General features: G+C 36.2%; 1 protein-coding gene across 11 annotated transcripts in view; it reads right to left on the reverse strand.

Moving 5' to 3' along the window:
• Window positions 1-15,771, reverse strand: part of Nrxn3 (neurexin 3) — a 1,578,315-nt gene that overhangs the window by 131,559 nt on the left and 1,430,985 nt on the right. For 7 of the 11 annotated variants that reach the window (XM_052185305.1, XM_052185308.1, XM_052185307.1 and 4 more), the window contains one exon: window positions 2,222-2,311. The exons of the other annotated variants lie outside the window; for them this stretch is intronic. In XM_052185305.1, the coding sequence (XP_052041265.1) occupies window positions 2,222-2,311 (90 nt within the window). The remainder of the gene's footprint in view (window positions 1-2,221; window positions 2,312-15,771) is intronic. 11 annotated transcript variants of the gene reach the window in all.

The raw sequence follows: 15,771 nt of genomic DNA on the forward strand, positions 1-15,771 counted from the left end.
GATGATAACAGCAAAACAGGCTTTGCAGCATGCAGCTGTTTGTGTCATTTTAGATTCACATCCTTTTGGAAGTCATTATCTGTTGCCTCATTTTAACATCAAGTTCACATAGGCTTAAATTAAATCTGTGCACGTCTCTAGTCAGTGTTGCACAAAGACTAATTAATTAAATCTCAGAATACCCCGGGGGAATAGGCAGCATTATTTCTCCTCTTCTCATATGGGAAATCTGAGACACAAAGAGGTTAAGTGGGTTGTCGAAGGTCAGAAAGTCCATCAATTGTAGACAGAGCCAGCAAACCCACTCAGTAATGCTGTGACCCAGTTCTCCTCCCCAGTGGCAGAAAGAACTGCAAACAGACACCCCATGTATTTCTGAAGGCACTGGTATAACCTTCCTTTTATCTACTTACTCTTTATACTCATCTTCCAGTGTAAATTTTCCATTCTATTTGCAAATGAAGTGAGCTAGATAGAGGAAGAGGTAAAGCATATAGATGCTACTCACCCAAATTACATAAAGAGTAATTTCAGGAAAAGCAGTGGAGACAAAATCCCAGTTTCCAAATGTCTGGTCCAATAATATATACATACATTTATATGTATCTAATAAAGAAGCCAAGATACACCCATCCATACCACCAAACCCACCCTTTCCCTCCCAACACTCGAAGTGTGTGTAACAGGGCTTTCTTTTTCCATGAAAGCCAGTTGATAATGCAGCTATCAGAAGGAAAACTAAAAGCTTACTAACCACTTTATAATGGTTTGTACAAATGAAAATGCCTGGCATGCTATTAAACTTAGACTTCAAAAGGCAATGGAATAAAATAAAATATTATTAACATAAAATTGAAAGAAACACAAAAGTTCTCTCAGGCACATGAGACTCAGACATGCATCTCGTTCTCTGTTTTAAAAGTGAGGTAATCATTGTCTTTAACGTTAAAGGGACTTTATGAGCTTTGGTTACTAATCGAAATTATTTGCTTTTTAGAGTTATTCTTAATTTACTTTTAATTAGACCACATATGTTGAAAATAGGGCATGAAGTTAAGATTCGTTAAGGATTTTCCATGTCTAAACATCTGAAGCATACACAAGTGTCCTTCATTTCTTTATTTGTAGATTATGTAATATCTCCAATTACTCCTCAAATGTAACTCAATCAAATATCTGCAACATGTAGGGGGTTCTTTAAGGCCTTGAGACAAATGTTGATTATACTGCCTCAAGAAAGAACAGAATCCCTAGCTTTCTTAACGATAAGAGAATTTTCCTAATAGGAAAGCAAGTGTACTTCTAGTAAGGAAAAGAAACCACACAGAAAATTCTGCCAGGGTTTACAATTGCTGCCTTCTTTGATTCAGAGTGGTTGTTCCTGTCAGCAAATCCCAACATGCTGTTTGGATTTTCACAAGACTTTTCCCTTATCAACTCATTGTCTTAACAACTTACACCTTGTTGCATAAAACATCGTTGGAATGCACCAGGGTATCACACCAGCAAAGTGTGAAAAAGGTTTGTTTAGCTTTAGTTTCCTGAAGCAACTGGAAAGCAGTTAAGTTTGCCTAGAAACTTAACCTCTGACAGTTTGAATTTGCAGGCAAAATCTGTCCTTTCTCATTCCTTTCATTGTTTAAAAACAAATGTTAATACACACTGCTTTCTTTATAACATTTGTTTTAAGCACGTTTAAGTTACAAGAGTTGATCTCAGATGTTTTGATTTGGTTTGATCTGGTTTGTTTTGTTTTGTTTTGTTCTTGCTTGGTTGGTTGGTTCACCATGCTATAGATAGCAAAGCCAAAACAGACACAATGTAAAAGTTTAACAAGGTCATTTGAAAATCTTTAGAAAGCTTTGGTGAGAGATACTTTAAAACAAATTAACAAATAATGTCATGCAGTGGTTAAATTGCCACCATCCATTTCTTTCTTTCTTTCCTTTTCTTTTTAAATAGACTTTCCTGGAATTCCTTGTTTGTGGCTGCCATGTTGACAGCAGGCTAGATGTTAGTCCCTTTAACTGTGGTTTAATGGCGATGTATTATTGCATGATTTATCACATATGGCAGGTGGAAGCTGACACAAATTATAATGAAAATTAAAACAGTCATTTATGCAGCAGGCGATTATCATTTAAGGAACATTTATTTGCAGGCTTTAAGAATGAGGGTTTAGAATCAAATGATTTTAGAATGAAAGTTTAACGACCGTTACCTTTTTCCTGCAGCCACTCCTCTACAGGCCGGTTATATTTGAAGGGGATTTTCTGTTTTACCATTTGGAGGCGTTCATTATCAGTGTTGCCTTTAAAGTTTAAAAAACAGCTTAAAGAACAATCTGAAAAGTCAATAGGTCATTAAAAAAACATCCTAGGTGTTCAGTTTGTTTTTATGAAGAGTTTTAGAGATAGATATCAATTTATCGTTAGTAGAGGTGGAGCAGAATTCACTCTGCCCTTTAATGACAGGTTTGAGGTCAGATTGATCTCCAGTATGCAGTGCTCCATCACATGTTGGTCATGTGATTTGTGATATAGATCAGTAAGCAGTCAGGCTATTTAGAGAAATCTCTTTACCTCAGCCTTACCTTTACCTTTATCTCTTTAACCCCACCTCAGCCTTCTTTCTCTCATCTACCATGGAGTTGGTCCCAGTGAGGCTCAATAACTAATTCTTCAATGTTTCTCCTACCACATCAATGCATAGGGAATAATCATAATGCAAAGGGAATAATCAGTGGCTCATCCATGCAGATGCTACCTTATTCTGATTGGTTCCCTTCAGGAGCACAGGGCTGAATACTTGGTGTCTCTCTCAAGCATCTGTCCTTACTCTGTACTATAGAAAAAGGTTCCAGAGAAGATGATTGAACTCCTGCTATCTGAGGGAGATTGGCCAAGAGAGAGTTCTCTAGGGTTTGGCTAAATGTTTTTGTTTGGTTGGTTGGTTGGTTGATTTGGGTGTATGAGACAGGGCTCTGACTTTAGTCCAGGTTAGCTTTAACTTAAAGTAATTCTCTTGTCTTGGCCTCTAGAGCTTGACTTAAAGGGAGATTTCTTACTCCAAAAGGAAACCCTAATGGTATAGTATCTAGATGAAACTGGCAGATTAGAACATGTGGCACCATAGACCTCTATCTTTTTGTTGTTATTGTTGTTGTTGGACATTTTAAAGAGATAAGATCCACAAGAAACATAACTATAGGCAAAGGAAGTTACACCTTTATAGATCATTTATCAACTTTTGAGCATTTGCACTTCATTATCGCTAGAACATGCTGACTAATGTTCATTCTATCAATAATGCCCCTTCTCTGAAAGCATCTTCCAGAACAAACATTCATTCACAAAACCTGTGAGGAATATTACTTCTGTGTATGGAATATTACATTAGTTTCGGGCTAAAACATTGTGTTTTAACTGCTGGTATGTCCTTTCTTCATTCTGTAACTGTTATTACCACTCTTGGGTGGTTTGTCTAATTAGGCGAGACTTGGAGAGTGCTAGTGTGGACTTACACCCCTAATGAATATGCTTCAAATAACAAAATAATGAAGGCATGCTTTAGGAACTGTTGTAGCTCAGCAGACAACCTCACATTGATTTAGTAAAAACCAGTACACTTTAATTCATCATGTTTCATTCCTGTGTTAAAACTCAGGAAACTCCTCTCCAAATTACTAATATTTTAAAAAGGAAACAAAAATCTTAAAGACAGATGGCTGAGGATTTAACTGTAGAAAAGTCCAGAAGCTAGAATGAATAGTAGTCTCTAGTATAGCATCAGACCAAGTAAGTAGAAGTAAGCCATAACATTTCAATCACAGAGCCATTGCACTGCAACAGTTACCACTGAGAACTGTGACAATTAGGACCTCTTTGTTGGGCTTGGTGGAAGAAAGAAAGTGTGTAGCAATTTGGTGGATGGTGATTCCTCATAGGTTTCTCTGATGACATTATTCTGAAAATCTAAGTAATCCTTACTGCCTTGGGATTTTGTTTTTCCTGGAATTTAAAGAAACAGTGGTTCATGAGAAGCAAAATGGATCTGCTTCCAGTCCACAGTGAAGATCTCTAGCCACCTACATAAATTATAACATACCAAGATATCAAATGGCAGTTATGACCTATTAGAGGCTTTCTTACCCAGCAGCTCTAGGTCTTAGGTTGTTACCTAGTACTACCAATAAACAAAAGCTTATTGAGGGATAATGCGGATAAGAGGAAAATAAACAGATTGGACGCTAATGAATAATTTAAGTTTTTTCCAAACTGTAGCAACATGAAGAATAAAAGACAATAAGAGGAAAAATCAAGAAAGAACATTGTTTCTTACTGTCTCTATATGCCCATGGTGAAGGACATTGGTTTAACTGGTGCATAAAGCTCCAGTTACTGATCCTGATCATATTTGTTTTTGGAGGACCAGTGTACTTTGTATACTATTAATAAAAAATAAATTAGGTAATTCTTAGATGTTTTCATAGAAATGGAGTGCTTTTCTGAAAATAATTCATATGCCTGATTGTTAATTCTACTTAGCAGGTGGCACATAACATGTGGACTTCTATAAGACAATGAGATGCCACATTGAAGAATGCCAATTGAATTTTCCAGAATTTACCTTCAATAAATTTTGCTGCCTTGCGTACTTTTATTTATTTATATTTATTGTTGACAGTGTCAATAAAGATAGTTATGATTTACATTTTACTCCCTGAAATGAATTAGTAAAGGCAAAAATAAATATAAAATGGGAAGTCTTACTAATATGCAGGACAAACACAGATAACTAAATGTACAAATTGCCAGGGTCATCTAGACAACAAAATTAATTAATTTACAGGCTATACTGATTTGCTTTCTCTAAATATACAAGGTACCCCTTGCTTTCCCAAAGAGCCCAGTATCCATAATTTATCCTCTTTTAAATATAAAGCAGTGTAGGAAATCATGTACGGACATAATACAGAGAAAAATAAAAGAGGAAGCTATTGGATAACTGATGGAGAAAAGCACAGCTGGAATCAACCTCTGACCTTTCTGAAAATATAGACACTCCATTCTTCTCCACCTCAGCTTTAAAGACATTTAGAAGCATGGTTTATGTCTTGGACACCAGAGTGATACAATCTGGTACCAAGGATAGTGATCTAGCATGCTGTTAAAAATCATGAGCGACAGAAGGCCATTTGGAAAACCACATTGGTTTAAGTCACCACATTAACATTGTTCTTAGTCTCTTTTCATGTTCTTGTTGGCTTTTATTTTAATTTATCTAAAACACTAGTAATCTCTGTTTTAGAAACATGTGCAAGTGAATGAGTTCATTTGCCCTGAGCCCCATTCTAGAGATGGAAGGAAGGGCACATATTCTTTATTATAAGAATTCATACAGAGGACCATTCTGAAAGCTGCACAAACCACTTTAATTCATATACACTTTTATTAAATACACAATGACATTAAGTTGTACATTTCATATAACAGCTAGCATGGATACTTAAAGAGTATAATTAATTGCTCAATAAAAACTTATGCTATACTCAGGGTAGAATGGTCTTATGAACAGTAAGTCATAATTTCCTTCAAATAAAACATAAGATTTACCGAATTGACAGAAACATCAGTTATTACCATGCAGAGTGACTCATAAATTGAATAGGGAGCTCTTAAAATAAGTACTTAAGTTAATTATATGAATTGGACTTCTATATAGAATGAAAATTTTAGACAAAAAATAGCCATATTTTAATCTACTTGAAGTAGAATGTGTACATGTTTATTCTCTGATGCTCTTGACAAGTTATTGAAATTTTATATAATTGGTTTTCTACAGTCTACTAGCACTATTATCAACTAGTACCACTTCTGGAGACGTATAGAATATGCACTGTGAAATTATAACATTGAGAAGAGCAGAAGGCTATGAGTCGAAATTACCAAAGCCCAACTGGTTCATACACATAACATTGACCATTCTGTAGAACCACCTCACAGTTTCCCCTTTGCACTTAACATTTTGAGGGTCAAGTATTTAAGTAATATAAACAGTATAATAAGGAGAACAAAGCAAATCAACCCTTGAGTTGGTCCCAAGTTTACAACAGTATCTCTTTAAAATGTGGACTTGATCTTTGCCAATCACTGCCACAGAGTAAAAACATCTTGCAACTGGAGAGTGAACACAAGAAGAAAATTCTTGCATAGAAGAACAAAAAACAACTTTTCTAACTCCACAATCCAAACATGGGATACTTTACTAAAAGTGATATATATAATATATATCATATATCATATCAAATATATATTAATATATAACCATATATTATATATAAAAACTACACCCTATATATATATATAAACTGAATTTATTGAGAAGAATAATGTCAACATAACTTCCATGTCATCTAAAGGAAGCACACTGGTTCTATGGTTTGTTCCCATGTTGTTCAAACCTCATCAGGTGTCACTCAAAAGATGACTATATCCCATTTGGATTCACTCAAAGAACAACTGATAATAAGACAAGTGAAGCGCTCTAAACATCCCCCTCAATCTCCAGCTGTTGCTGTTTATATGTCTGTATTTTCTAAAATATATTCAGCTAACTCCACTTCCAAAGCAAAGTGGGTTTCTAAACCACTGAAAGCAAAGGAGCAATTCAGGCACTGACAAATGTGATTTCTTGGTCCAGCCACAGGTAATGATGATATAGTGCCACTGAGTTGAGGAAGAGTAGCTTAAAGGTTCTGGCCATTTGCACCAGGCTGGCAGAAAATGCTTTTCTGCAAGCAGACTATTAATACCATCTGAAGTGTTGTCAAGCATGTGGCGACGCTAATAGGAATAACTGTAACAACATTCATCTGGATGAAATTAATGCCAGAGGTATTTTTGCATTTTGTTTTGAGCTCCAGAATAAGGAAAGAAAAGTTTTCTTTATTGCTCTGTCAACACTTAAAATAAAAATGGGAGCACAAATCTAATGAATAGCTGAAAACTGAGGTCTATGGACAAGGGCTGGTGGCAAAAGAAAATCAATGCTGGTAGCTCAAGTGCTAGGGCAGCTCACAGGTTCTTGCCATGCCTCTGTCCCCAAGGAGCACTTTGTGAGTTTCAAAGCAACTATATAACACTGAAGAAAAGGTGCCAGAAAACTCTGAGTGTGGCTTTAGCCACGTTCTTGGAGCTTTCCCAAAACATCAAGAATGTTCAATCACTTTTAAGGGATGGATGGACCTCAACACAGAGCTAATATCTTATATTTATAAAGTGCTTTTCAATCAAAGAGCTCAGAATGCAATTACAAACACCATTTCATTAATCCTCACGACACACCTTTAGGCTGCAGGAAAAGGAACTATTTGTATGCTGTGGACTTTGATCCTTTAGTGTTCCAAGACAAAGAAATTAATCTTCTAACACAGAAAACTCATCAGGTGGAGGAAGTGATTTAAAGACCCAGAGCACATGGGCATTATTAAGTAAGGAGTTTTTGTACATCCACTTAACTAGTTACTTCAGCTTGAGGGAGTTAACTTTTCCTAAGGAACAAGATGGTCACCATGCAGACCTTGGCATGACTGACAGAACTCACTTCTGCATAGGTCATGTTCCTTTATTCCTTTACTAAAGAAGTTGATCTGTTTAGGCAAAGGTAGAATTCTATTTCTAGCTCCTGAAGTGGCCCTGCTCCTATTCCCTCCTGTCTGCTGTTGGCTGAAAACACACTTTTCATGCACACTCATTAACAAAGAATGATTCTTTCAAATACTAAAAATACACAAGGGGGCATGTTTTATTGGAGTATTATGATGCTGAAAATGATCTCATGCCATCAATAGGACATACATCATCATTTACTGTCCATTCTCCACCTTTTTCAGCGCCAAACTCATTTCATCGAAAGTTTCTTCCTAGTTTATGAATTTATCAAGATTATTTAGAATCATGTTGGCTTAATTCAATGAAGTTTAGATAATGGCAACATCTTCCTCCCCTCCCATGGTCAAAGAGAATGTTTTGAAGGAATTTGATTGGAGCTTTTTTTTTAGTGTTGTCAGGTTCTGTATAATTAACGTATTATAGAAAAGCCAATCATAAAGATGACATGCTATAAATTAATGAAACATAAGCTGGCTATAATATTTGCTTTCCTCACACTGACCTCATATAATTATTCTGAAATACACACTGAAGATATGCTGATAGCCTCTCTGAATTTGATTCTCTCCTTTCTAAGAAAATGTATGCGTTCCCATGTTTGTAAAATTCTATTTCTTTACATGTAAAACATTATGTTTATAATAACTGTAACATGGAGTTGTTTTGAGAATTAACTGAGAGATTTTATGGGAAGCACTTAGCAAACTATGCACCAGACCAACTATAGAGGTAGAGGCATTTTAGATTATATTGCTCAGTTTTCTGCCACTATAATAAAATATCTCATGATATAATTTGAAAGAAGAGAAGACATATTTTGGCTAATTCTTTTAGAGTTACAAATCAAGCTTAGAAGATCCCATTTGCTCTGGGATGTTGAGGAAACTAGAATAGAATATATTGGAGCAAAACTACTCCCAATACTAGCCAGGAAACAAAGAGGAAACCTAGCGATGTCGGTTATAGTCCCCATCAAGCATGCCTTTAGTGATTTAAGAATCTTTCATAACTCTTGCCAATTATTGGTACCATTTGTCAATGGTTGGTAGTAATTCCTAGTGTGCGTAGAGTCCTAGTAACAAATCCCTTACTTGTGCTTATATGTTGTGGTGTACTCAGTATTTGTTTCTTCTAGAACTTTCAGAATTCCAAGTTCAGTATGGAGGTCTTTGATTCACTTGGTGTAAATTTTAGTACATGGTGAAAGATGAAGATTGAATTTTATTTTCCACAAGTGGATACCCAATTTCCCCAACACCATTTTTGAAGATTTTTTTTCTTTTAGCGCATGCATTTGGCATTTTGGGGGCTGGGGGAGTCAAGAATTCAGTGTTTGTAATTGCATGAGATTATATGTTGGCTCTTTATTCTATTCTATTGATAGGCATGTCTGTTCTTTGTGCCAGTACCGTGCTTTTTTTAGCACTATAACTCTCTAGTATAAGTTCAAATCAACTATGCTCATCTCTATAGCATTCTTTATTCTCAGGATGCTTCTGGCTCAAAATATCTTAATGGTTCCCCCGCCTCTAATGTGGGCACTGTGATTACCAAACATTTAACATATAGGACTTCGGGGATGTTCAAGATCCAAACTGTAATTTAGACAGACCTGCCTTAAAGTCCATGCCCAGGAATGAATATAGATGCTGCTGTATTTATTATGGAGTTATATTGTAATAAGAACACCATAAGTCAAGTTTAACATATATGTAATATAACTAAGGTATATATTTTAGAATTTGTATTATTTGCCCCCCACACATATTATCATATATCTAACTTAGAACTACCACTGGGTACCTCAGTCACTATCAGGACAGAGTACCTTACTATATATCTCTAATCTATACAAAGGTTAAAATTCAAAGCATGTGTGCTATTGAATGTGTTGTGTTTTCACAACATCATAAAGTTAATAAAAAACTATAAGTTGAAATACCCTAAGTATAGGACCAGCTACATATTGCCATTAGGATCTAAATGTCACTGTTTCTACTCCATGCATAATCCACCTATGACCTGGTCAGGATACAAGTGTACACTATTTGTCTAAACAACCACTATTCAATGTTTTCCTTATTACCAACTGAAGCTCATAGCAGCTCCCAGTTGAATTGCCTCCCCTAAATGTTAGTCAATCTTGCATCCATGCAATGCATGTTTTGAACTTCAAAGCAGGACTTTAATTACATTCCAGTAAATGAATTCTCTTTTTGTTTCATAACAGCCTTCAAAACTGATAAGAAAATGTTTACTTCTGGTTTTCTTCTGGGTTTGTAGGAGGTATCTCTCTTAGCTTTGTATCATCAGCAAAATTTAATAAGCCTATCCTTTGTACATTTATTTTAGACACTGAAAAATGTTTACAAAGTGGGAAGATTGTGGTGTAGCTTTATTAATGTCTACAAATTCAATGCAATTTGTAAATTGCCTTGCAATTTCTGAGTTGAGGTTTGATTTTCAAAACTTAGGAGTAAGCTGAACTGAAGACGTGAATCATGTTTTAAGGAACATTTTCTGGTGTGTATTGGTGTTTTGCATGCATATATGTCTGTGTGAGGGTGTTTAACCCTCTAGAGCTGGAGTTATAAACAATTGTCAGCTGCCATGAGGGTGATGAGAATTGAACATGCACCCTCTAGAAGAGAAGACAGTGTTCTTAACTGCTGAGCCATCTCCCAAGCCCTAAAGAGTAGGACATTCTGGAAAGAACAGTGTGTGTACTTAGAAGTTAAGCCATGAAAGGTGTTGAAATTCTTGGTTTCTCAGATAGTCTCTAATAGGAGGCTATAGTCAGAGAGACAATTAAGAAGGATTATAATGAAGTAGGTAGAAAGAAACAGCCAAAAAATAGCAATTTAACATGCTCCCTGTATCTGTGCACATGAGCAACCAGTAATACAGTTCATCTTCCCCACACAAGTACATCTCCAGATGACTACTAGATAGTTTGACTACTACTGATCAGATACTTAAGCTCATGAGAGGCATCTGCCTGAGCGGTAACCAAAGCCTGGCATATGGAAACCATGATGTAATAAATGCTACTTTTATTATTTGTGCTTTCTCCCAAATGAAGTGGAGTATTTTGCAGCACTTTGAAGGCCACTAGAGAACTAATCAACATCAAAGAGATTTCCTCCCAGCTTTCCTTATGGTGTCCAGTTCAGGAAGAAATCCCACCACTATGCAGATGAATTTAAAACATTCTCACTGTCCATTTGCTATAATCACCCAGAAGGCATTCATACTAGTTTGCTATGATGTATTGTCATGAGCCCATGTTAGTCCTCAGACAACATAAGGTTCTTTATTAAATAGGGTTAAATATTGCCAACTTTTTAATCAAATGAAACTTGATAATTTGTTGATATGACTCCCAAATAGAGGAGATCCATTTTTTAATAAATGTAAGATTTAGGACATATTCTAGTTCTATGTTCTATTCTAATTTTTCTCCTACTCATTACGTTGAAGGGAACATAGAAATGGCTTAGAATATATGTTCCTTGAATCTGTTGGTTGCTTACCTCAGACATAGATATTCAATCTCTTTGAAAAACATGTGTTGTCATTTTCTCACTTTTGGTGGGACTGCAAGTTAAGATTTCTTATTTCTATTACTGGCATTATTCTTTACATTCTAATGACATTAAAATTGTGTATGTAGGAATTGGTGTGTTCATGTTACCATGGTGGTCTCTCTTTAAAGAGTTATATTCAACTTTGTAATTAATCACAACAAAAATATACCATTTATTATTTGAGATTAGACAATAGTGATTGTAAGGTTGTAGAGTCTTCAAAGAATATCTGTAAAACATAATTTTCCTAATTTGTTGTTCTGCATCACTGGAATTTGGAACCTAGGAGACTAGCCTAGGAAAGCATTAGAGGACATATTAATTAAGAAACAGCAGATATGTCTATTTTTTAAGGATTATATGATTTCTATAATTTCAGAGTGATCTAGTTAACAGCCATAATTCACTTAATGTAATATTCAAAGGTCAGTTGTATACACATTATAATGTGGGCTAAGAATCAAAATATTCTAGTGAAGAAGTCACCCCAGGGAATGCAGTAGCTTAGTACATCTTGAATTCATACAATGCCTCGTTAACTCTACTTGGAAGATTCATTCAAATTGATTTGTTTGTGAGATTGCAGTATGGCCTCAAATCTGGCTACAAACAAAGAATGATTATAAACAATGTATTTAATTCAGAGAAATACCTGGAGAATGTTAGGATTATTATAGAAACTGGTTTTTTAAACTTAACTGACCTTTTAAAAAGAGAAGAATGGAAAATGAAGGAAAAACAACAGAAAAGACTACATGCTTTATAATAATAACAACAAATTAATAAACAGTACTGATTTATGATAAGCACCCCAAAATGCAAATGAAGTATGTGAAATGATCCAAAGATAACACAGAGCTAAAATATTAAAATAGCCATGTAGTTTCCTTTAAAAAATTAATTTAATTCAAGGAAAGATGATCAAATACACTAAGGAAATGAAGAAAAAAAAGAAAAATTAACAAAGACTTGTGTTATAGTAAGAGAAACAAATGTTAACTTCAAAATACCAGTTCCTAAAGAAGAGGAAAGATAGAGTAGGGAGATGGTGCAGATAGTAAAACATCTATGATGCCAGCCTCAGCACTTCAATCAAATCCTCATAAATCATGAGAGTAGAGCAGAACAAAGGGAGGGAGGGAGGGAAAGGAGGAAGGGAGGGAGGGAGGGAGGGACAGGGAGGGAGAGAGAGAGAGAAAGAGAGAGAGAGAGAGAGAGAGAGAGAGAGAGAGAGAGAGAGAGAGAGAGAGAATTCCTCACCAAAATTTGCTAATTTCTTTTTTTTTAAATTTTTTTAATTCGATATAATTTATTTACATTTCAAATGATTTCCCCTTTTCTAGCCCCCCCTCCCCGAAAGTCCCGTAAGCCCCCTTCTCTTCCCCTGTCCTCCCTCCCACCCCTTCCCAGTTCCCCGTTCTGGTTTTGCTGAATAATGTTTCACTGAGTCTTTCCAGAACCAGGAACCACTCCTCCTTTCTTCTTGTATCTCATTTGATGTGTGGATTATGTTTTGGGTATTCCAGTTTTCTAGGTTAATAACCACTTATTAGTGAGTGCATACCATGATTCACCTTTTGAGTCTGGGTTACCTCACTTAGTATGATGTTCTCTAGCTCCATCCATTTGCCTAAGAATTTCATGAATTCATTGTTTCTAATGGCTGAATAGTACTCCATTGTGTAGATATACCACATTTTTTGCATCCACTCTTCTGTTGAGGGATACCTGGGTTCTTTCCAGCATCTGGCAATTATAAATAGGGCTGCTATGAACATAGTAGAGCATGTATCCTTATTACATGGTGGGGAATCCTCTGGGTATATGCCCAGGAGTGGTATAGCAGGATCTTCTGGAAGTGAGGTGCCCAGTTTTCGGAGGAACCGCCAGACTGCTTTCCAGAATTTCTAACTTGAGTTAGAGACCAGTATGTAAGAATGAGAGGAGACATTTTGCATGACTACAGCAATCAGGTCCTTTCTCTTCCTCTTCCAGGGCTTGCAATAAAAAAAAGCATCTAACTGCTCATCCCAGTGTTTGATTACATGGATTTTTGAAATGGCAGTGTCTTACTCCTCCCTTAGGCAGTTGAGTCTACTTAAGGTTCTAGGTTGCCTGTTAACCTCTGTTAACCTCCTCATCATTTGGCCCATTAAAAAAGATGTGAAGGGAAGACTGGACATACTTGGGGTGTGTTCTCACCCCTTCTCCTGCCACAGTCTGTGATGGAAATAAAGGTTGGTCTAAGTTCTTCCCCCACCAGACAAGATAGCCAGCCACCTAAACTGCTCCTCCAACTCAACAATCTAAGGTGAATCCTAACCAGTGAGTAACAAACGCATCAAAACTGTGGCCTTGATCCTATCCTGAAGCTGCGAGAAGAGAGTCCAAAGACAGACTGTGGTGCTTCTCTCAAGCATTTCTGGCTATGCCCAACTTTTTTCCTTGAAAAATTGATATGTTTATCAGACAAGAGGAAGTAGGTACTTCAAGTTGATCTTCAAATGAATGGCACAATATTCATTATACCTATCAGAGAATGAATCCTTCTATTGTAGTAGAAAAAGGTATGCCTAATACATGCCACAAACTCTGAGATTCTTTTCTATTCAAAAAATGGTGGATCTCATAGTTCTGCTCAGATGTGACTTAAAAATATAAAACAACTCCCCCCCCCAATATCTTGGGTGTGGAACAGTTGCATTCTGCGCTAATGTCCCCTTCCCACCATGTTTACCTTTCCCACAGCTTCGCTTACATATGCTGTACAATATTTACCTTATGGTTTTCAGTAACTTGTAATATGGCCACTTACATACTGGGGAAAATGTTCTCACCTCCTTCTTATTACCAAACTATAAATGAATACATTTTCTCTTACCAATTAGTTTCCTAATGTCTTTGGAACAAGGGAAAATGAAGGTAGTAGGTTTGAGTCTTATTAGTCACAGAAATACAAAACAATAAACAACATACAGAAAACTAGAAATGATAGTCTGTAACTAAATTGAATCTTCAAATCTGTGAACTGTTTACTTGATATAGAGAACACAAAACTCTCTTATACAGAGGCTGTCACGAAGGCCTTACAGGAAGCAGGAAGCAGCTTAGGTTCTGCCTCTGGAGTCAAAGAAGTTTGGAATCCAGCGCCATGGATATAGACTTGATACGGAAGCACAGACCTGGGTCCTTGCTACATAACTTTAGCGTGTACCTCTTTCTGAGGAAAGAGTCATCAAATCCAAGAAGTGATAAAACAATACATCCCCTGAAGAGAAAGGGGAGGCAGGCTGTAGGGGGGGAAAGGGCAGGAAAGTAAAGAAGAACCGATATCTCTTCATTCCTCCAAGAAGGAGAGGACCTTATTTAACCCCCTCTCATCATTATTTGAATGAAGAGTGGACACTTTAGTAAAAAGAATAGGATGAATACTGACTTCCTGGCACTGTCATCCCCACCAATGCCTGTGACTTGCCACACAGTTAGTACAAATTCACACAGTCTTTGTCTGAACAAACATAGCTTTTACTTCCAACCTTAACTTTAACTTTTAGAAACTAATCTTTAAAAAAAAAACCCAGCAATTTATGATACATTAGGATATGAATAATTGCTGGGCTGGGATTACCTATGTCTACTTAGAGTAGCAAAACATTCACTCCAACCTTTTCTATCAATGCACAATATTCAAAACAAAACCTTTAAAAGAAAAGTTAGGGAAAACCAGTTCCAGCTTTCAACCTAGACTGTTAAAAATCAGCCTTAAGCATTAGTGTTTTATAGTTTATAGTTTAGCAAAAGGAAGCCTCTGTAAGTGCATTTCCCTAGGAATTAAGAGCTGGTATTAGAATGGCATTACCTTAGCGTATAATGATAGGTATGCTCCAGAGAAAAGCATGAAAATGATCAAGATCTGAATACTGAATGGTTAAAGAAGAGGAAGAATAACTAACCTTGCTTAATGTTCTGAATGACACTTTGAGAGACACTTACTTGTCAATCATTAGAAGTACAGCATGACTCATGTCATGACTTTAGGATTAGTTTCTATTGTGTGTGCCTTGCATAACAATATTTTAAAATTAGGTGTTTTATAAACCATTTTAGGAGTGTAACTGAGGATAGATTCAGAATTATTTACACATTACCAGCATTTATTTATGTCACAATGTCCATTATATTACTTGTTGTAGGTATGCATTTTGTCTTTTTCTTTTACAAATATTTATCTTCAATTGTGTGTGTGTGTGTGTGTGTGTGTGTGTGTGTGTGTGTGTGCAAGGCAGGGAATGTGCGCATGTGTACAGAGACTTGCAGAGGCCGGCAAAGGGGGACAGCTCCCCTGTATCTGGACTTACAGGCAGTTACAAACAACTGGACATGGCTAATGAAAACCTAACTCTGTTCTTTTGCAAGAGCAGTCCTTGCTTTTACTCACTGACTGATCTCTACTCATGCTTTCTTATAAAAAAAAAAAAGTAGACATACTAAAAGGCAAGTGCTGCAAAATA

This window comes from Apodemus sylvaticus, chromosome 6, assembly GCF_947179515.1.
Source record: "Apodemus sylvaticus chromosome 6, mApoSyl1.1, whole genome shotgun sequence".
Lineage (NCBI taxonomy): Eukaryota > Metazoa > Chordata > Mammalia > Rodentia > Muridae > Apodemus > Apodemus sylvaticus.